General features: G+C 43.9%; 1 protein-coding gene and 1 long non-coding RNA gene across 6 annotated transcripts in view; one reads left to right on the top strand and one right to left on the bottom strand.

Moving 5' to 3' along the window:
• Window positions 1-577: 577 nt before the first annotated feature.
• The window catches only part of hipk2 (homeodomain interacting protein kinase 2), an 85,870-nt gene continuing 64,347 nt past the window's right edge, over window positions 578-22,100 (bottom strand). The window contains exons 6-15 of one of the 4 annotated variants that reach the window (XM_074631783.1): window positions 19,603-19,787; window positions 19,326-19,488; window positions 16,314-16,539; window positions 15,642-15,763; window positions 12,701-12,831; window positions 10,250-10,432; window positions 9,791-10,114; window positions 8,376-8,620; window positions 8,109-8,269; window positions 578-6,860 (exon numbers count right to left, since the gene is read on the bottom strand). In XM_074631783.1, the coding sequence (XP_074487884.1) occupies window positions 6,399-6,860; window positions 8,109-8,269; window positions 8,376-8,620; window positions 9,791-10,114; window positions 10,250-10,432; window positions 12,701-12,831; window positions 15,642-15,763; window positions 16,314-16,539; window positions 19,326-19,488; window positions 19,603-19,787 (2,202 nt within the window). In that variant the 3' untranslated portion in view covers window positions 578-6,398. The remainder of the gene's footprint in view (window positions 6,861-8,108; window positions 8,270-8,375; window positions 8,621-9,790; window positions 10,115-10,249; window positions 10,433-12,700; window positions 12,832-15,641; window positions 15,764-16,313; window positions 16,540-19,325; window positions 19,489-19,602; window positions 19,788-22,100) is intronic. The other 3 variants (XM_074631785.1, XM_074631784.1, XM_074631786.1) reach the window with 3 other exon arrangements.
• LOC141765670 (uncharacterized) overlaps window positions 15,762-22,100 on the top strand; it is a 30,714-nt gene continuing 24,375 nt past the window's right edge. For both annotated transcript variants that reach the window (XR_012593541.1, XR_012593542.1), the window contains exons 1-2: window positions 15,762-16,092; window positions 21,317-21,398. This is a non-coding gene — a long non-coding RNA (uncharacterized LOC141765670). The remainder of the gene's footprint in view (window positions 16,093-21,316; window positions 21,399-22,100) is intronic.

The following is a 22,100-nucleotide window of genomic DNA, read 5'->3' as shown; positions in this document are numbered from 1 at the left end:
CACCACTGGAAGAGCACCCTAGAAGTCACTTAATGTCGTTTTCTCCACTGGAAGGGCACCCTAGATGGCACTTTATCATGTCTTATCTCCCAAGAAGGCACTTTATCTCGTTTTCTCCACTGGAAAAGCACCCTAGAGGGCACTTTATCATGTTTTATCTACCACAAGTGCATCCAAGAGGGCACTTTTGTTGTGTTTCTTTTGAATATGGGGGCTCCAAGGGGGCGGTGGCACTTGCAACATGTTGCACTTTTCCACATAATTTAGTATTTTTTATATAGTGGTGTCTCCACTTTTACTTACGTATGTAAGGGAACATAATCTTCTTCCACGACTGGATTCAATGTCTTTCTATAGGGCCACTCCAACAGGGTGTATAAGTGAAATAAGTGAAAAATGGCCTTTAAATGTTTTTTCAAACAAAACAATTACAAATTTTGGAGTAGTGTGTAGTATGTTTGCTTATGATTGTATGTTTTTATTTCCTTTCTGATTTAAAAGATTTATCATGCTCAAGCACTCACAACAAACCTCAAGCACAAACACACACACCGCAGTAGAAAACAGGAGACTGGTGCCGTGACTTAACAGTTTAATGTAAATCCAAGACAAAGTGTGATTACATTTCTACACATATACAATATGCATATGTGAGCATACAAATTCTCATTAATAACTCGATTCACCTCGGAGACCGAAAAAATGATCAAAAGTAACAGTGAATAACAAGCTATAACATAGTTCACCACAACGCGAGCCCCTTCTCACCCTACAGTTAGTAAAGAGGACAATTAAAATAACTCTATTCTTCTATTTGACGAAGCTGTTTGTCTGTTAAAATCCTCCCGTGAAATTTACAACGCTATCATTAGTTTTTTTTCCGAAGCCTAATATAAATTCACTCCATTTTTCTACAACGAAAATGATTAAGAGAAGCACACAACATCATAATGGTAACACAAGCGCTTAGTAGCAAGTACTCAACTTGTTAGGAGGTTTAATTAATCCTTCTTCTTATTGTCATTATTATATTTATTTAAACATTCTATAAAGCCAGTAAAATATCCATTCTCATAACATACTTAATAATATTAGGCTAAGGAACAGGGTATACATAGAACGCTACGTCAACAGATTGAAATAATGAGACATCACACCCCGATAAACAAAAGTAAATAAGAAAAAGACAATTAACAGAGAAGTATACTAGGAAATACTGCAGCACACGTTAGCTTTATCGACAAAGAATGAGATTTTACACCGTTGAGAAACCATACAGCAATGGACACAAAAGGGGGTCAGGGTTTGATGCACTCTTAGGTCTTTAGAAAACGCAAATAAACTGTTGTGCAGGTAGCTATTTGAGAAATTGAGCTACGCTAATTTACAATTTTGAGAAAAGGGATTTTAACTTTTGACATGACCTCTAGCTTTAGATGAATATTTTTGTAGTGTACATCTAGCTTTGACTGTAGCTTTGGTCTACCACTTCTAGATTTCGTTTATGAACACCACAAAAATAACAGTCTTTGGCTAGAAATCTCTCTGAAATGGGAAAAGCTACATTTTTCAGTTAAAAACAGCAATTTAGGGGATTTACGGTGGTAAAAATGAATCCACATCCTCACCTGGTTTTAAACAAATTAGAATAGATGAAGATAGTAGGAAAAAACAATCGTATTTCAATCAGTTTTGGTTCTTAAATTCATTCATTGTAATCGAACACTCTCTATCAGCAATGGCATCAAACCTTGACCACCTCACCCTGAATTCCCCCAATGAATAGCCAGCGAAAGGAGCAGATCTCCTCAACGAAAAGTTTAAAAAAAACATACACTCTCATCCGAAAGGGCTTTAAGAATGCTTGTGTAGCTAGATTATGAATTTGAGAGAACATCAGCTCGTGATTAATCCACCTAACACCTCTTCCTAACCCCTTTGTACTTTGGGAGGCAGCTGCGACTTTGCCAAACGGTTTATACTGAACTGAGTGTGTGGGTTTGATGTTGCGAGCTCCAAGTCACCTTAGAGGAGTCTGTCTGAAGACTTAATGTAGCACTATGCGCCATCATGCTCTCAGGAATGTTTCTCAGTGTTTTCCAGGAGGAGGAGTATTCATGTTAACACCGTGAGCAAAGCTGGAAGTTTGAGTGTATTTCATAGAGAGTGAGACACTGCCTTATTTAGTCTTCTCTAATTTAAATGTCACCTTAAACCCTTTGGAGGTACTGTTGGTTATTTGGAAGGCAGTGCTCTAACAGTAAAGTCGCTAGCTGGGAAGGCTCTGCTCACCTCAACAACACAAAACATCTTTACGCTCTACTTAAGCACATTTTGGTAATTGTAAGGTCACTCGATCTACGTTAATGCTCACATTTCTGATTCCCCTTTTTTTTATAAAACACAAAACATTGGTTATGTCTGAACAGAGTAATAGACAAAAAGGTATCACACACATCAAGTAATTTTCCACATTGTTGCGCATACCAGGCCTCTCTTAATTGGATGTTTCATTTGAGAAAATAGCTCAAAATTATTTGACAGCCCCCTAATCGTGAGGATAGTGGTCATTTTACATTACTTCTCTCATATGGGATTTTTGCTGGAGATCAGATGTGTAATTATTGCATCATGCGTGGCCACAAACGGTGTAGAAATCAAACGAATGGTCACCCACTGAGAAAGATCTAAAGCCATTTCAGACGTCGCAGGTCACGTATTACATTCATTTTTGTGTGCGGGCGACCGTAGTTTTTAAAGGTATAGTTGGTACATTTTTTTGATTAATTCATTTTTTTACAGGTCATTCTATTCCATGGCACGCTAATGTAAAACAAACTTTTTTAAGTTTACAAATTCATTTTTCGTACAACACCGATAAAGCTACAACATCAACAACGTAAAAAAACAAACAAAAAAACAACTGGCTTAACAATTTGGAGAGAGGTTAGATAATTATTGATCATCCAACCTAGACAGGGCGCAAGTGTGAGGAGTAATGAAAAGCTTTAACACAGACTGCAGCTCCTCTCATAGTTGAACGTCCAGATTCTAAACAAATTAATGAGTATGCATTGAGTAGGTTAAATCCTCCTTGTGTGCTCGTACATCGTGTCCACACATGCATTTTGCTTAACAACATGTCCTCAAACTTGTAGCGCGTTTAAAGATGAGACCAGAAGTTATTGCCTGTCTGCTGCTGGAGGATTGCTTGTACTATACTATACTGTGCTGTGCTGTACATGATCGATCTGTTGATGTCTTTGGTGGGAGGAGCGAAAAGAAAAGTCCTAGAGTAACAATGCTATCCCCTCGCTGACAGGACAGGAGAGGGGACAGGACAGCAGTGTAGCATGTGTTAACGCCAAATTCCCTCAAACAGTGGAATGTTTCAGTAGTCTGTCTCATAACAGAGGAGCCAAAAGATTTCAATGGAAAATCATCTCCCTTATATGCGTATGTGTGTGTGTGTGTGTGTGTGTGTGTGTGTGTGTGTGTGTGTGCTTAGGCCCCGATGACCTGGAGGAAATTAAGTAGATAAAATAAAATAAAATAAGACAGAACAGAGAAGAATGATGTAACCAGCAATGTACTATGTAATCACATCTTTAACTTTAACCCTAAGGCTTGCATGCTGGAGCTGACGGGGAGTGGAGAGGGGAAAGTACCAGGATGACAAACCACTCTGGGGCCCGTCAGGGGGATCGTTGTATTTCAAATCCTGGCTGTGGCTGTGGCACCCTCAAGCCAAAAGCATCTATAGCTATCTATCTATAAGGGCCCCATTGGATTATCATCAACTTTACTATCGCCAGCAGTGTTGCAACACTTTTACACAGGTGCACCCACCTCCACGGAATACTAAACATCACTGTACATCAACCCCCGGGTTACAAAATAGAAATGACCCTGAAATATAATAATAATAATAATAATAATAATAATAAAAACACACACATACTCTGATAAAACATCCACGAGAATTATTGCAACAATCTCTAAAAAATAAACACAACATGTACTACAGCCATGTCAACAAAAAAAAAGTTCAAGATAATGTTAAGTTAAAAAAAAAGAAAAAATCACTTCAAATGCAAGTACTATGGCATACCATGAAGGAGAGAGGGGGTGGGAGAGGGGGTGGGGGGGGGGGTTGAGGGCTTTCACTAAACCACCAGCAGTACTGATGTGCTGAAGAGGACAAATGAAGAGAGGAGATTATTTGTAATGTTGGCTACGAGAGAAAAAAAAAAATTAAATGAAGCAGCAAACACACAAAGTGACAGCCCTATTGGTTCTCTAAGTGTTCAGGTATCCCGTTCGGCTGGCGTGGCGATGTCTGTGGTGTACCTGGCTTCGAAGACAAATGGACAGTGGCGACAAAAATCGTCCACAACAAGGTGCCCTTCCAGGTGTACGCTGCGGCATTTTTCCCTTCTGTTCTGTTCTTGCAGCTCTGAGATGCCAAACCTCAAACGCAACTTCCAATTATCTTTGCTGGACAACAACAACAACAGGATTCATGTCGGAATTCTAAGTGTGCATTCAGGTAAAGGTAGTGCCACTTCGGCTTCCTACCTACCGACCGACCGACCACCCGGGCTCAGTGTTACTATCAACCTGCTCAGTGCCAACTTCTGCTACCATTTTAGTCCCATTTAAGATAGAGTTTCACCCGTGCCCTCCACAGTCCCTACCTAAACTGACCCTATACGCTCTCAAACAGCCACCTCACTCGTGCCTACACAGTATCTCTCTCGAACAACCCTCGATACTCTGCCTCCTCTCTGCAGCCTAAGCCTCCGGAACCATCCTCGTGGCAACAATAACTTCCTGTCAGGCCCCTTCTCTCGGACTAGCTTTTAACGACCTCTACTGTGTCTCAAACATTGTACTGTAACTCATTTCCCTGTACATGAGCTCTGTGCTCCGTCGTCACGATGCATGAATTCCCTTGTGTGATTATATTAAAAAAACAAAAACAAATATATTCCAAACTAAAGCCACATTTTGGGTGATAGAGGTTTACAGCTACAGCTATACTGTACATTTTTTCATATTTACATTAATATCCAGAGCAAAAATGTAACAAGAATTTATCTATGACTTTGGTTAAGTACCCCAGGCAAGTTATCTCATGCACACATAATAAAATAGCTCAGCGCGACATCAACTCTGACGTTAATCTTCATCATTCTATAGGATGCTGTCGTTAAGGGCAAGAAAACAGCGAGGGCTGAGCCTACACCTGGAAGAGAGCTACAACTGCCCCGACTAGGATGTCAAACCAGGGGGAAACATGTCTCTCTAAGTATAGCTATAGTCTCTCGTGGCTCTCAGGATCCAAGCCAAGTAAACTGTGTCGTTATATCTGTAAGGCACTACGAGGGAACAATGGTCAAAACCTAAAAAGACTGAGGAGAGTTTTGAAGGAGGTGGACTACACACGCATGGCTGACAGTAGCACACACAGACAATCACGTTGTACATGCCTATGTTATTATAACCACTTTGTGCAATCACATTGAGAAAAAAGAGGAACAAATAAATCTATTGGTATCAGGAGAAAAAAAAAATTTGAAACAAACGGGTGCAGACTGCTACATTCTAAGAACGGGGCCCAGCTAAGACACCTAGAGCTAAAACTGAAGTATCGTCATAAAGGTGAAACATAAAGGAGAAAAAAATATCTATAAATACACTAAAAAGTTTGTTGTCTTCTGTTGGTTATATTTCCAGAAGCCTCCTCGGCTGGAGAAGGTGGAGTGTGGTGGGGGGGGAGTTGCCTCTCTTTTTCTCCCCCACACCATGAATGATTTGGAAATATTAAGACAGTTCAAGGCCATCAATATTTTTTTTTCTTTGAAGAGCAGCAGGTTTCCGTATTTCACCTTCTCCCAAGCCTCTTGGGATCCCGAACTTCCAGTCAGTAACCCCTGTTCAACAGTCACGTCCCAAATTTAAGAGGGGAAAATAAAAAGAAAGCAAACCAGAAAAGCCTCCGCTTGTCCCAAAAGGTCTGTTTCAAACTTCCCTGTAAAACTAATGAGACATTACTGTCCTCGTAAAGTAAAGCGAAGAATAGACAAATAAAAGCAAAAAAACTGGCCCTTTCAGGAGAACAAAAAGAAAATTGAAAGAAGAACTGTACCCCTCTGAAATTCAACTCCATCTTTCCCTTCTAGAGAGGCTGTGAATCTTTTTTTTCTCTTTTTCTCTCTGTCGTTATATCTTCAAGTTATACGTGACAGTTTCATGAGGATTGCATGTTCCTCTGTCTCTGTTTATGTCTGAGGTCGAGGAGAGGATGTTTAGGATGTCGAGTGGGTTCGGGGGTGGGGGTGGGGGCAGCAGCAGCGGCGCTGGGTCGGGCTCTCCAGTGTCAGTCAGTGTCTTCTCTAGAGGTAAGGGTACTGGTTGACCTTGGTGGGGCTCAGCGGGTATCCAGTGTAGACAGTGGAGGCGGGCGAAGCGCTGATGTAGGCCTGGTGGGCAAACTGGGCCTGGTACTGGCTGTGGTGCAAGGTGGGAGAGGGCAGCACGCGGTGGCCCATGCTGACCGGGACCTGGTGGACGATGCTCGGCGGGTAGCTCCCGTGCTGGACCGCGTGGCGCGCCGAGCCCTGCGTCGCCACCAGGTGGGCCACGGTGCCGGTGGAGCCCAGAGCGGCGGGGGTTGTGTAGGTGTAGAGGTGGGGCTGGCTGGGTATGTGTGTGGCGGCCAGGTGCGGGTGGACGTTGCCCGTGTGAGAGGGGCTGTTGTGATGGAAGGAGTACGGGACCTGAGTGGCGATGGTTGGGGTGATGTAGGCCTGCTGGCGCCGATGACCATTTCGATCAGCTACCATATGCTGCTGGGCCTGAAAGAGGAGATGATAGACGGGCTGAATGTCAGTTTTATTGTTCCTGAACTGTCACAAATTAATAATCAACCTTAAAGGTACAGTCTGTAGGATTAGGCGACATCTAGAGTATCTCCGCTCACTCCTCCCTTTCCGAGACTGCGGTAACTTGAGCAGCCGAGTGCAAAACCAGGCCACCCTTACCATAATGACACTACTTTAGTACTTTAGGAGCAACTGAAGTCAGACGTCCGCTGGCGGTACCACGGTTTTGCACTCCACGCTCACGTTACCGCAGTTTCACAAGCGTGACCAACCCCCGTTCTAGGGTTAGGGTTCAACCCCCCAGAACCTTAACCCTAGCCCCGTTAACTGCAACACACATCAGACATCAAAATTGTTTTAAGAGAAAAATTAAGATTTTTATTTTCATAAATAACTGTATTTATTATAATATATATAAATAATTAGTCCCTGATATTGTTGGCTTGAAAGTGTTTAGTCAGTTTCACTACAATTTAAACTTAACACATTAACAAATAAGTGCGACCGGGCAGATGAAAAAGTGTGAGAAAGAGAGTTACAGGGGTGAAAAGTGTATTTCTCTCTTTCTTTCTTTATTTGTTAATTTGCTATCTCAGTGCAGAAAATGAGGAAGGGTACCCACTGACATTTAATAAAAAAATATTATCTTTACGACCAACGCCCCCCAGAAGGTGGCGCCCTAGGTGACCGCCTATATGGCCTTTGCCTTAAGGCGGCCCTGCCGCTTCCTATATACAGAAGATATGAAGGGCTCATTCTAAGATAATGTACACACAATGATTCTTAGTTTCAGGTGATTATACACTAATGAAAACATAGTTATGAATATTATATTCCATTTCTGCTAATCGATCCCCTGAAATGAACACATTGTTCCTTGCTTATTTGCTTTCTTGCATAGCGTTAGATGAGAGGATCAATTACATTCTCTTTTGTTACCTTTGGACAGAGCCAGGCTACCAGTTTCCCCCCCAGTTTGCAGTCTTTGTGCTAAGCTAAGCTAACTGGCTGCTAGTGGTAGCTTCATATTTACCATACAGACATGAGGGTGGTATCAATCTTCATCTAATAGAACATGAAAAAGCTTATTTCCCCAAATAAACTATATACATACCACAGTATATACTATATATACTATTCCTCTTAATCATGATCCTAAAAGATCTGAGGTTTCATACACACATATTCACACGCTGACAGTGATAACATGTTTCCCCATACCTGGCTGAGATTGAGAGGCTGGTGCTGGAGGGGGTGTAACCCAGAGCGCTGCTGTCGGTAGGACCCGCCTATGGCCACGCCCCCTGGTAGGTGATTATTGCCAGACATCAATACATTGGAGGATTTGAACTTGTAAGCTATATTCTGATGGTTCATTGCATCTGTACAGGAGAGGATACAAGTTTGGTTAATTGGGAAGCTCAACACAAAACAGCTTAATAGCTGTGTATCGGCTGTGTTTTAGGGTTAGGGAAGAATCTGTCACACCTGGCATCAGGCGCTCACACTCACTGGGGACCTCACTGTTCTGGGTTTTGAGAGGGGGGATGATGATGGTGCGGGGGTTCCCATTGTTATAGTTGTCCAGGATGGTGGTCTTTGTATCGTAGCTGTTGTTGTTGGGGGGTCTGGACTCCACAGTGTAGGGGCTGTTGTTGCTGGAGCAGTCGGAGTCGGGCGAGTCGTGGACCGTCACGCAACTGATGACATTCTTCCTCTGCTTTGAAGATGAACTGAGAAGAAACAGAAGAGGGGGACCAGAGAGGACAGTTAATACTTAGAAATCAACTCCAGTGACTTAGGTAAACTCAAGGTCACCAATGTCATAATATCAAATCTGCTGGCTGATTAGTAAAATGTATGGGTGTCAATTGATTAAAATATTTTATTGTGATTAATCGCATGATTGCCCTTAGTTAATCACGTATTTAATGCTCTTATCAACATGGGAATCAATTAACGACACAAAACGACGACAAATATTGTTCAGAAACCCTCACAGGTACTGCATTTAGCATAAAAAATATGCTCAAATCATCACGTGTGCTGATTTGACCATGACTTGCCCAAAACTGCATGTGATTATCATAGAGTGGGCATGTCTGTAAAGGGATTCCAATGGATACCTTTGGATATGATCCCAGTATCTTCACTCTAGCTTTAAAACTGAGGCCACTACAACCTATAAACCGCAAGTTGCGTTAATGCGTTAAAGAAATTAGTTGCGTTAAAACAAATTTGTGTTAATGCGTTATTATAGCGTTAACTTTGACAGCCCTAGTAAAATGTAATCAGATTTTACATCCTCTCTTTAATTGTATATTGTATGCTGTAGCCAAGTATAGACCTTGAACCATACAATGTGTGTCAAAACATACTTGTAAGTTATTTTTGCAGTTTATAAATCATTTGTCATGATTGCTGACTGCTTGGCTTTCTTTTTCTTCCTACTCTGCGACTGCTTACTTTGTGTTTCAGTACAGCATATCACAGCACACAGGAGTTGTCTTTGGCACATCTTTTCTTTTTCTCTTGTCAGATGACTGTATGGTTATAAAATTGATTTGATCAATGGTCGCGAAATACCATTAACCCCCATTAGCATTTTATGACTTCAGATCAAATTACTTTTATAGTCGCACAGTCTGATACTAGATATGTCATTGAAAATGCCTTACAGTATATCATACACAACTATAAAACCAAAATATGTGAACACAGAAACAAAGTAAGATGGCAGAAAGTTGGCTTCTTAGTTAATGGTGAAAACATGTCTCTATCCCGCTAAGTCAAAGCAGACGCATGGCGTGCTTCGAAAGAGGTCTTGGGTTTCCTCTGACTTCTTAGCCTGTATCAACTGAGTGAAATAGAACCACGTTAACCTCTTCAAACCTACAACTGACCTCTTGTTTTGTTTGTGGTCGTCTTCCTCATCTGTGTCACTGCTGATGGTGATGATGCTGACTGCTGGACTGGGCGTGTCGGGGATGATGATGGTCTGTCTGGGGACGTGGTGCTGGTGCTGGTGGTCGCGGGTAGTGCTGGAAGCCTGCTCTGCTTCGCCGGCCCCCCACCCACCGCCCCCACAGCCCTGCAGGGGCGGGCAGTTGGAGGCCGGGCCGTTCTGTAGCACGGCGCAACGCGGTGGCGTGTTCTCCTTCACCCGCTTGGAGCGCTGCGGGGACAGCACCACCTGAGAGGACGACACCTCGTAGGCCGACATGTTCCTTATAGGAAGACAGAGAAGAGGGTCACATAACGGTGCAAAATACACAGATACTGAAGATCAAAAGAAAAAGCAAGGGGATGACTTTTAGCTACCAGAAGGACAATTTACAGTCTTATGAGTCATGTGAGAGTACCTGGCAGACATCTGGTGCTGTTTGTTCTTTTTGGAAGAGGAGTTGTTATTGGTTGAGGGCTGCCTCATAACGTGTGCCACTCCAACATTGAGCGTCTGGTTGGATGGGAGCGTGACGTGGCCGGCCAACAAGGCTGGCTGCTGCATGATGGGATTATAATGGCTGCCATGAGGATGGGAATTCCTGCAACACAACACAGTTAAATGTTACCACAACAATAAAAAAAACTCCAAGTGAAGCAGCAAAGGACAAAATGCTGAAAAAGTGCATTGATATTAGGGCTGTCAAAGTTAACTCCACTAATTTCTTTAACGCATTAACGCAATAGATATTTCGGTCGTAGCAGTCTCACTTTTAAAGCTAGAGTGAAGATACTGGTATCATTATGAAACTAGAGAAACCTAAGGAATCCATCTTGTCGTGAAGGAGGCTAAATAACGCTCCAAACTTACGATAAATTTTGGCGAGGAAAAACTGGGATGGCCATTTTCAAAGGGGTCCCTTGACCTCTGACCTCAAGATATGTGAATGAAAATGGGTTCTATGGGTACCCACGAGTCTCCCCTTTACAAACATGCCCACTTTATGATAATCACATGCAGTTTTGGTGAAAGTCATAGTCAAGTCAGCACACTGACACACTGACAGCTGTTGTTGCCTGTTGGGCTGCAGTTTGCCATGTTATGATTTGATCATATTTTTAATGCTAAATGCAGAACCTGTGAGGGTTTCTGGACAATATTATTCATTGTTTTGTGTTAATTGACTTCCAATAATAAATATTTACATACATTTGCATAAAACAGCATATTTGCCCACTTCCATGTTGATTAAATACTTGACAAATTTCCCTTTAAGGTACATTTTGAACAAATAAAAAATGTTAGATTAATTTTTGATTAATCGCGATTAAATATTTTAATCGATTGACAGCCCTAATCGATTTATATCAGGATAATCAAACTGAACATTGGTGAGGAAAATAAAAAGACAGGGCATGTATTTCCCACAGGAGCCAGCAGGTGGCAGCAGCTAACTTTTCTAAAGAAACGAAAGGAGGAGAGCGAGGAGAGAGCAGAGAGGGAGGGCAGAGGAGCTGACACCAGCAGCTGTGGAGCGATAGCTCTGCAGAGGAAGTGCGACACTTTTCCCAATCGTCTCTCTGAGGACAACAGAGCCGCCACTGGACAGGAAGGGGAGGGAGAGATGGGGGAGGTGGGTGTCTGGTCACAGACGGACAGCTCCCAATGAATCCATGCATGCATGGGCCCCCAGCAGTCCTCCGCATACACATTATATACCTGCGTCCCCCCTTATCTCCCTGCAGATCGCCTTCTCCAATCTATCCATCCATTTATCGAGCCATCGAGGTGACAGGCTATACCAGACATGATGTCTCAACATGTACATATATATCCCATCTCCCTGAGGTGAATGTGCTCTTATAAAAGCACGTTGCGGGGACTGTGATTCATTGGCGATAAAGGACAAGCTGTCAGGGAGGTGCAGGCTCCTCGGTCAATCAGTCTTATGCCGTACCATCTTCCTATAGCACATTCTGACCTATAAAAGCCATAAAACCACCGCTGGCCTTTGAAATCAATTTATCTGACCCGACCTACAGACTTGCCCCCGATGTTGCGTGTATAAACTTGATTGTGCAAAGTGTTTTGTTTTTGAAGCTTGACACATGTCAACTCTATTAGATAGAGTTGTTCCAATACTGATACCAGTATCACAAATGCGACGGATACTGCCCAAAATTCTGTATCGGTTATCGTCGAGTAGAAAACAGTGGAAAATCTCGTACTACTACTAAAACGGCGATATGTACAGTATGTAAGGCTTCCGTTTCGAGGGGTGGCGCTAGTGTTGCCGATTTCAACACCATTAATCTTATAAAACATTTGATAAAACATTTGAAGACGCATCACACGAAAGAGCACGACGACTTCACCAAGGCATAGGGGGGGAAAAAGGACGAACTGCAGCAGCAAACGTTGGAAACCGCATTCTAACGACGAGATAAATTCCACAGAGATAGCCCAAAAGTGACGAAGATGACCGACAAAATTGTGGAATTCATTGTTTTCTGGACGACCAACCTGTCGGTTGTCGAAAACGTGGGATTTTGCTGCTTAATGGAGAATTTGGAGCCAAGGTACAATTTGCCAGGTTACAAATACATCTTTGACACGGCCATCCCATAATATACGAGACAACAATATATTTTTTTTATCACGCTGGTATCGGATCGGTACTTGGTATCGGCCAATACCGCAAGTTTAGGCATCGGAAAGGAAAAAATGGTACCGGAACATCTCTACTTTTAGATTTACTCATCCAGCTATAGATGGATTCTGAAACTGTAGGCCTCAATATTCAGACATCAATAAAAGGTTTGGGATTGGGCTGGGGAGCAGTTACAAGACAGAAAGCAGTGCTGTTCACCTCCAGTTGGCGAGAGGCTGTGTGCTGCTCATGGAGTCGGGGATGACAGTGGCGTGCTGGACTGAGGTGTGGGTGAGTTGCTGCCAGGCTGGAGGCAGCAGGATCTGCTGGGTGCCGCTGGGCCAGGCCTGCTGAGGAAAGAGAGCACAGAGAGGGGGAGAAAGGACAGAAAAACAGTCAGCTGTCGTGCAACAAAATATCCAAATGAAGTCTGTCAGAGGACTGCACGGTTACACATGATTGAGTCTTTTCATTTAAACATTATAAATAAAGGAACTCATTTAACTCATTGATTAGTTTCAGGGTGTTGTGATAAATGACAGTATCTTTTCCAAAGTGCATAACAGCTGGTCTTAAACCAGCATGCAAAATGAACTCCGCCAGCTTCAAGGAGACATCCATCGACAAAAGAGATAAGACCAGGACTTAATAAAGATGTACAGCAGCTCCTTCCTTTGTCTGCATGCGTATGAGTGAGGGTATGTGTGTGTGTGTGTGTGTGTGTGTGTGTGTGTGTGTGTGTGTGTGTGTGTGTGTGTGTGTGTTAGTGTGATTATGTGTTTGACTTGAGTCAAATCAACCTGTGTTCTAATTAAATTCTCAGGCCCATTCAAGCCGCTGTGAAAGAGGCTACTTTGTATTTCTGATGCGGAACAGGAGGAGAGTATCCGGCATAATATGCCCCAAGACGTGCCAAGATGTGCGTGCATGCATGCCTGATCGTGTTTGTGTGTAACCCTAATAGTTTAATGCAGTTCTATTGATTAGCACTTTAATGTCAGGGCTAATGAATTGTTCCTTTAATACCATTTGCACATCTATTTACAACGGCATCAGTATGTGCTGCAGCGCACGCACACGTTTAAATAGAGAAAGGGAAAGACAGAGAGAGAGAGGGGGGGAAGAGAGAGAGAGAGAGAGAGAGAGAGAGAGAGAGAGAGAGAGGCACCATACAAAATGCTAAGCAGATAATCTGTGCATATGCTACGGTAACTTTATTTTTACCTTCATCTTTTAACTTTATCTTAACCTTTATCTTTGTATTCACATATTTGCTTTTGGAGCTGTCTGTTTCCATTACATTCTCACACAAAGTGTTCTGTATTCTGCCTGCAGGCTCGTAGAGAAGCTGAATTGTTTTTTTGTCTGAGGCAGGTTGCAAAGTCCAAACCGAGCAGCCTGTGGTTGAAGTGCTGCAGGGGGGCATCTGCAGGCCAGCAGCGCTGCCTCGTCTGTGCACTGATGACTGACATCTCTAATGGAACATTCTGGAGCTGGAGATGGTCTTTACATCTAAGACCACATCCAAGGCCTTTTATCAACATGCCATTAAGAGACTGTAATACATCCATCCATCTCCCGCTCCTCCTCCTCCTCCTCCTTGCTCGCTCTATCTCCATTCCCGGCACTCTACGTGCCTCTCTCTCCAGGCGTCTGCGTTGTGTAACCAGCCTGTCTGCCCTGAAATGGTAACCCAGTTAAGAGGCCGTTTTCTTTCTACTCAGAGTACACCATCGCTATCAGCAGGGCCCACCGCCTCCCACCTCGACCTACGCTCCCCCCGGGTTGAAAACCCTTTGTCACCTCGGGGCTTTGAAAGCCCCAGCTCTCACTCCCCAATTGTTTCCACATTTTCTGCATTCCTGCTCCAGATAAAGGTCCTGCTGGTTTCCCTGCCTCCCTGCTTAGAGCTTCCTTCGCTCTGTCCCCCCCCCCACCCTCCGCGCACCCAGGGAGCTAAACGTGCATGGGTCCGATGTGAGCAAAGGGTGCAACGGTGAGCAGTGGGTGGGTGAAGGCGCAGGTGGGGGAGAATGCAACCACAAGGACTCAGCCGAGCCTGTGAGACCTCCCACCGTAAAGGAATAAACACGGAGAAACACACACCACACACCCAGTTATTAGGCGTGCTGCTCGCTGGCCTATATAAACCATCTGCCTGTCTTTGTTTAACATGTGTGCAGACAGAGGTGAATACCTGCAGAGCGCGGCAGCAATGTGTGATCCGCACTTGATATATCACATATTTTCCTTAATGACACGTTTTTATTTGATTTGGCCTCCGATAGATCCATCACATCCATGGATCTGGTGAAGTCTCTGGTCATGCAGAGACTCATCTGAGCTTTTCCCCTGACCTCTCTGGATCCTCTGAGGCCTGTAATTTGGAGCGCCTGACTTGGAAGCAGCCCTAGAGCTAATCACCATTTGGTATCTGACAGATTAACCCACCATAGAAACACAGGCACACACACACACACAGACACAGAGCTTTGCTGCCTGTCTGCCTGCCTACTGCATGATTAACTGGAGATAAGGGAGTGCTTCAAACTCCCTGGATTCACAGGGATATTTAAAGCCTTCATGGAAATTTCCATAGGGAAAGAGGTGGCGTGGTGATGGAAGTGGTCTACAGTGTGTGTGTGTGTGTGTGTGTGTGTGTGTGTGTGTGTGTGTGTGCGGAGAAAGTGATGCACAGTCACTCTCTGTTACATCCAACAACTGTATATTAGCAGCTAAAGCTTCGGCCCCACTGTGCAGGCTCCAGTGAAGGCCTTCTCTGTGTGAAAAGGCTCCTGCCTTTGTGTGCATCAGACCGTGGCAGCCTCAGCCTCCAGGAGAGCGGGACAGCAGAGAGAGCGAGCGAGCAAGCAAGCAAGGGGGGAGAGAGTAAGAGAAGCAGGGAGCAATGCACAGGAGAGCTTGGTCTGACTACGCTCAGGAAAAAAACAAAACAGCTGCCAGCAGGGGCAGGGTCACGAACATTGAGTGATTTCCAGCCTCCATCGATAGATACTATTCTTAGTGAAGGCTTATGGAAAAAAAAGGATGCAGAGAGCTCTGTTTGAGCAGTTCCAAGTCTGACAGGCACTGTTATTCTTCAGAGCCAAAAAAAAAAAAAGAACTCTATTAGTTCCTTTTCTGTGATACTCTTCCCTACCTGTGTAAGCAGGCCAGGTTGGATCTGCAGAGGCTGGGCACCGGGGGCCTGCGTCACTATGGGAACAGCGTTCTCCATCCGCACAGAGTAACTGGTGTGCTTGGAAGGGGACGCCTGCAGCCCTAAACAAAGCACACGTACAGAAGGATGTCAACAACGCCGTCACCAATAAACAACATATCTGCAAAATTAAGAGCGTGTTTTGTATGCACACTGATTTATGTGCATTCAACAGATGTCGCAACCCTTCTGCTGCGTTCGAATATAGCAACGGCGCTTAGGAAAAAAAACAAAAAAACAGTAGTCATGGCAATAGTATAAAAACAGTCTCTAACAATGGATTTATTTTTAATTTATCACCCATTCCATAAAAAGAATAAATAAACAAAGAGAATAATGCCTTAGAGCTCTTCTGCCCTCCCGGTGCAAACACAGAGGAGACAAACAGAGGGTGAGTACGCCTTAAACAAAGATATTCAATTTCCTTTCACATGATTAATAGCCTCATCAAGTTATCATTGAATCGCTGTTTGTGTGGTGCGATTGACTCTACCTGTGGCTGCAAAACAAAACAAGATAGAACTGAACCAGTGATGTATGTATCGCACCAGATAAATGCTCTTTAGTTGTGTTTTTATCCTTATACCACGGCCTGTTCTCAGACCTCCTTACCTTGGAAGCCAGGTGGGCAGACGATGAGCGCCTGCTGGAAGGGGTCGGGCCGGGCGGCGCAGAGCTGAGGAGGTCCCGGCTGCAGGGGCATGCTCCTCTGGGCCACGGCCGCCATAGAGGCAGCGGAGGGCTGGTAGAGTGCAGATTGGTAGTTTAGTATGGAGACATCGGGACTTGCAAAGGAAAGGGTGGCATTGTTGGTGGAGGAGGGAACCAGGTTGGTGGCCTAAAGGAATGACGGGACCAAAATAAAAATCATGAGAGTGGAGGCACTGATGGGAATAACAGGGAAGCAGTGGAAGGGGAGGGTTGAACAGCAGACGTGGTAAAAAAAACAACAACAGAAAGATAACAATATTCTAACAAAATAATGCACACATAAAGATGCAACACAAGCAGCAGATCGAGATAGGATGGGTGGTGGTGGCGGCGGTGGTGGTGGTGGCGGCAGGGCATCCATCATTGATGAGAGCCGTTGGAAGAATAAAGAAATTGGGCGACTGATTTGAACACGTCTTAAAATATGCGGACTGTTGATTTGATTAATTAGAGGGAGGGAAGAATGCGAGGAGAGATGCAATCAATGCTACAAATCTTAGAATAATCAACCATCAATGAGCGAAATGCCACCAGAGCACATTTAGACTGATCATTTTGCATCATATACAGCATTTAACTGGCAAACAAACTTGAATTCTTTAGACTGAAATGTATTATATGTCTCAGTTCACAATTTAGCAGCAAACAAACCCCACGGCAGCGTAAACATCTCCCTCATTATCCCGCTTAAATGATGAGTGATCAGGATCATATTATAAGACTGTTTAAATGTAAATGTTACAGAATCAGAATGAGCCAATTTAATGAGCTGCAGCAAGACTTGACATTTCATGTCACAGCTTCACTATCTGGCCGCCAAATCAATATAACTGACAGGAGTAATATTTCACAGTCGACCAGTCATTCTATAATTATGTAACGTTAGGTAACTCCAGCATGTCTTGACCATTAATAAGACATGTGGCAAACTGCTGGAACATCCAAGGTACAAACAAATCCTTTTAAGAGACACCGTTTGCTCGGCTCGTAAGTAGTATTTGCTCCACGAGACACCGTCTAATTTTAGCCCTTTCATTAAGCGCGCATAGGGGCGGAGGGAAACACGGAGACAGCGCTTTCATTTTTCATTTGCTCTCTTTAGCGTGTTCGATGAACACCAGGGGAGGGAACATAATCAATATGGCACTGTGGCATTCATCATAAAACAAGCACGGAAGCAGCAAAAACACAAGCCAGAGATGCATTCCAGCCCTCGCAAATGAATCGAGCCGAATAAATCACTAACTTAAGTCTGTCTATATGCCCTGAGAGCCGGGTGCGGAGGAAAAAAAAGACAAGCTGAGGGAATGTTAATCCATTTAAATCACAGCAAGATGGGGTTTTTGTCGCATGCTACACAGTGTGAGCTGGCTCGATATAGTTGGTGATAAAGAACTCTGTTTACTAAAGAGAGGGGTGGGGGGGGGGGGGAGCAGGAGTTGTAACTAAGCACAATCTGGAAAAACCTTGCAACACGACGCTCGGCGATTCCGGCATAAGCCAAAAGTCAGCAGTTTCGATTCACAGAGCGTACGGGAACGAAGCGGTAAAGCACCACGGGCTCAACCCGGGGAAACGGGAGGAAAGAGGAGAAGACAGAGGAGGACAGGAGCAGTGAGAGGAGGGGAGAAAGAGAGGAAGCCTGGCGAAGGGATTCTTAAGGCCTGAAAGCCCCAGAATGCAAGGCAAGCAGGAAGTGGGGCTTGTCATGTGTGTAATCAGCACTTTGTGACAATCCCACAGGACCTGGGGCACAGACAGAAATGCAGGCAGACAGATATACATGCGCCAAGGCAGAAAGGCAGGCAAAGGAAGCATGGAAACGTGCAGACAGACAGGAAGAACGGACAGAGAGAAATAGAACAAAGAGGAAAACAGCCGCTTCATGGGCTGCTGAGCTGTTACACGACTGACAGTTTAAAAATACAATTATTTGGTTAAAGCGACAGTAGGCAGAATGTTTTTTCCATAATAACCTTTCAGCATATTGTGATTCAAGTGCTCTGAGAGAAAACTAGACTTCTGCACCTCCTCATGGCTCTGTTTTCAGGCTTTAAAATATCTAGCCCGTGTTGGGAGACTTTGGCCAATCACAGGTCATTTCAGAGAGAGAGCGTTCCTATTGGCTGTTCATTAACGAATGCAGCTGTCATTCACTCACGAACTCCGGTCAAACTAGGCAGCGCTGATCAAATATGAATCAATATTCTGTTACTGTAATGCCTATTTCTCCCCTCGGATGTTTTCAAAAACATCTTGTAGTGTACTGTTGTACTGTGAAATGAGAAAGTTTGCTCCAGCTGGTGGGCGGTGCTTGGTATTTCCTCAACTGAGCAAACTTTCTCATTTTACAGCTAAACAGTACACTACAAGATGTTTCTGAAAACATTTTATGTGAGAAATAGTCATTACAGTGACAGAATATTGATTCATATTTGATCAGCGCTGCCTAGTTTGACCGTTTGATCAGAGTTCGCGCGTGATTGACACCTGCTCAGAGACGGCAAGGCTCCAGCTCATCTCTGATTGGTTGTTTTCCTCCGGTCTGTGAAATCCTGCAGATGCTCTTAAGAACACCGGAGGACGCAGAGGTACATGATTTTTATATAGTATAGTTTTGATATAGTGACCATTTCATAAAAATAACTTTTTTTAATCATATTTGCTTCAATCTGCCTACTGCTGCTTTAAGACAGCACCTGACTGGATATATAAGCAAGGTGCATCTTTCGTATTGTTGCTTGAGGGTATCAGCTCGGCTTTAATTATCCATTGTGATACATTTATGTGATGAATATTCCACACTTGCATCTACGCTGCATTTCTTATGTTATTTTAAACCATAGCTAAAATAACATTTAAATACTTGAATCTGTCAGTGGTTGCCTAACATACTGATGAGTGAGGTGTTACCTGGCTGTGCACAGTGTTCAGCTGGTTGTTGAAGGTCATGGTGAGGTTGGTGGAGGTGCTGGGGGCCACGTGGGTGATAAAGGGCGTCTTGCTCTGGTTGACCGTGTCGTACATGTTGACACGACGCTTGCAGATCTCCATGTTTTGGAAGCACGACTTCACACTGCACGGACAGACAGACAGGGAGGGAGGGAGACGGGAGAAGGAATGAGTGTCTTATGACAGCGGCAGATGTTATTTCACTGTTCGAGATGATAATTATATAAACAACACGTACTGTGTGCTGTGTGGGAAATCGAGGAGGTGTGTCATAGTAACAAAGGGGTGGTTGAGCGTTTCGATGGGGGTGATCCTCTTGTCTGCGTCGATGGTCAGCATCTTGGTTAACAAGTCGATGAACTCCCTCCTGTCGGCCTTCTCCGCCAGCATTTCGCTCCCCTCCAGATCTGACGACATGTTCACCTGGACGCACGGAAACAGAACCACAGGCATCTTAGCATAAAATACATACTAGGGCTGTCAATCGATTAAAATATTGAATTTGTGATTAATCGCAAATTAATCACAAATTTTTTTATCCGTTCAAAATGTACCTAAAAGGGAGATTTGTCAAGTGTTTAACACTCTTAACAACAAGGAAGTGGACAAAATGCTGCTTTATACAAATGTATGTATATATTTATTATTGGAGATCAATTAAACAATGACAAATATTGTCCAGAAACCCTCACAGGTACTGCATTTAGCACAAAAAATATGCTCAAATCATAACATGGCAAACTCAAGCCCATTAGGCAACAACAGCTGTCAGTGTCATTGTGCTGACTTGAATATAACTTGTCCCAAACTGTATATGGTTATCATAAAGTGGGCATGTCTGTAAAGGGGAGACTCGTGGGTACCCATAGAACCCATTTTCATCCACATATCTTGAGGTCAGAGGTCAAGGGACCCCTTTGAAAATGGCCATGCCAGTTTTTCCTCGCCAAAATTTAGCCCAACTTTGGAGCGTTACTTAACCTTCTTTGTGATAAGCTAGTATAACATGGTTGGTACCAATGGATTCCTTAGGTTTTCTAGTTTAATTTGATACCAGTATCTTCACTCTAGCTTTAAAACTGTGTTGTAAAATTAGTGGCGTTAAAAGGAATTTGCGTTAACGCCTTATTATCGCATTAACTTTGACAGCCCTAATACATATGTATTGAGTATTCAAGGTTTTTTAATGTTTTTGCAGACGACGAGGAGAAAAAATCTCTCCCAAGACTCATTCCCATAGAGAGGCCTATTAATACTCACAAGGCCTCGTCAGTTAGGGTGTCAGTGTGAGCGTCGCGGGGCCCGGCGATAACCTTGCACCTTAGTGACATTATAAACATTTGCACTGGTATTTATAGCGCCACTTGAAATATCTCCTGGCGCCTTTCGCTGAGATTTTTATCTATTCCTGAGATGTGAAAACAAACAGAAAACACGGACCCAATAAATGCTGCCATTGGCTTATAACACTTTCACAAAGGACACCATTTTGTGAGAGCCCCTGAGAAACGCTGACAACTTAACCTAAATATGTTTCGAATTCTGGCATTGGAACATCGTGTCGCTTCATCTCTGTTAAACATTGCGGCTTACGGTTGTGGATGGCAAAGCGGCAGATTGCTGCAGATTTTGAAAAGCTACATAACTAGCAGGGGTTGATTTGTGTTAGGCAGGGGACTTGTTCTGGGTTTACTTTTATATGAGGAATGAAGGAAGTGGGACAAGGTCGTGATATAGCTAGTCTGGGTTTAAAGCGAACAAGCAGATTGCAAGGACGGAGACAGGGACAGTGGCAACAGACAGGCAGCCTTGTTTATTGTGACTGCCATGCAGAGGTAGCACGGCTGTTTTTAATAAAGACGCAGCGCTTATCTGTGGGCCTGCTCCAGGGGCTATCAGATGTGCTGCCAGTCAACACCGCGAATCTGATTCAATTCTCTTTCTCTATGCAGGTTATTCAGGCTCTGTAACCATTCCCTCTCTGCTGCTCGCCACCTCCGCCGCCTGCGATAAAGGAATAATCTGCAGAATGAGGTGAGAAATAATCACGCCGTCCTCTAGCTAGTGGAGGAGATGACTTTGGGAAACGCATACAGTTTGGCTGCACGTGCATAGCATGGTGGGAGTTGGCTGAGGCGTGCCACAATAATAATCAGACTGGATAAGATTTTCCATTAAATTAAGATATGTGAATTTACTAGATAGAAAAGGTATTTTCATGCTTCATTTTCTTTCCATAACAGCAAATAGGCAACATTTGACATTTTCTTATCTTCAGTGAAAATTAAAAAACGGTAACATAAAGACAAGGGTTCTTCGGCTAACACGGTCAGCTCCTTCGTGCCTCGCATGTCAACGGCTGTTTATGGAGCCACATCTGTGCCGCGGGGAGCCTTGACATGCCACTCTGGAGTAAGGGCAGGGATGGCAGATGTTGAGCAGCGAGACAGATCGGGCTACGCCTCGGGAGATGTGGGATGCAGGTCTTAGGCACAGCAGCACTACGAAGTGTGCAGTGTACCCATAAAACTTAGTTTTCTAAGCGGGGAAAGCAGCAGAAGAGAGTGAAAGCGTGTTTGTAAGTGCAGGTAATAAAAGAACGCTAAGGTGAAGGCCGCGCTGCTCCTCCTCTCCTATCAACGGAGATATTGAAGGATTGCAGATCAAAGTGAATCCATTTTGGAGCAGGTCTTCCTTCCTTCCTTCCTTCCGTCCACATCAGGCCTCAAGCGGGGG

Source organism: Sebastes fasciatus, chromosome 4 (genome assembly GCF_043250625.1).
Source record: "Sebastes fasciatus isolate fSebFas1 chromosome 4, fSebFas1.pri, whole genome shotgun sequence".
In the NCBI taxonomy this organism is placed as follows: domain Eukaryota; kingdom Metazoa; phylum Chordata; class Actinopteri; order Perciformes; family Sebastidae; genus Sebastes; species Sebastes fasciatus.
Note: the sequence above shows the minus strand (reverse complement) of the source record. Positions and strands in the feature narration are given on the sequence as shown.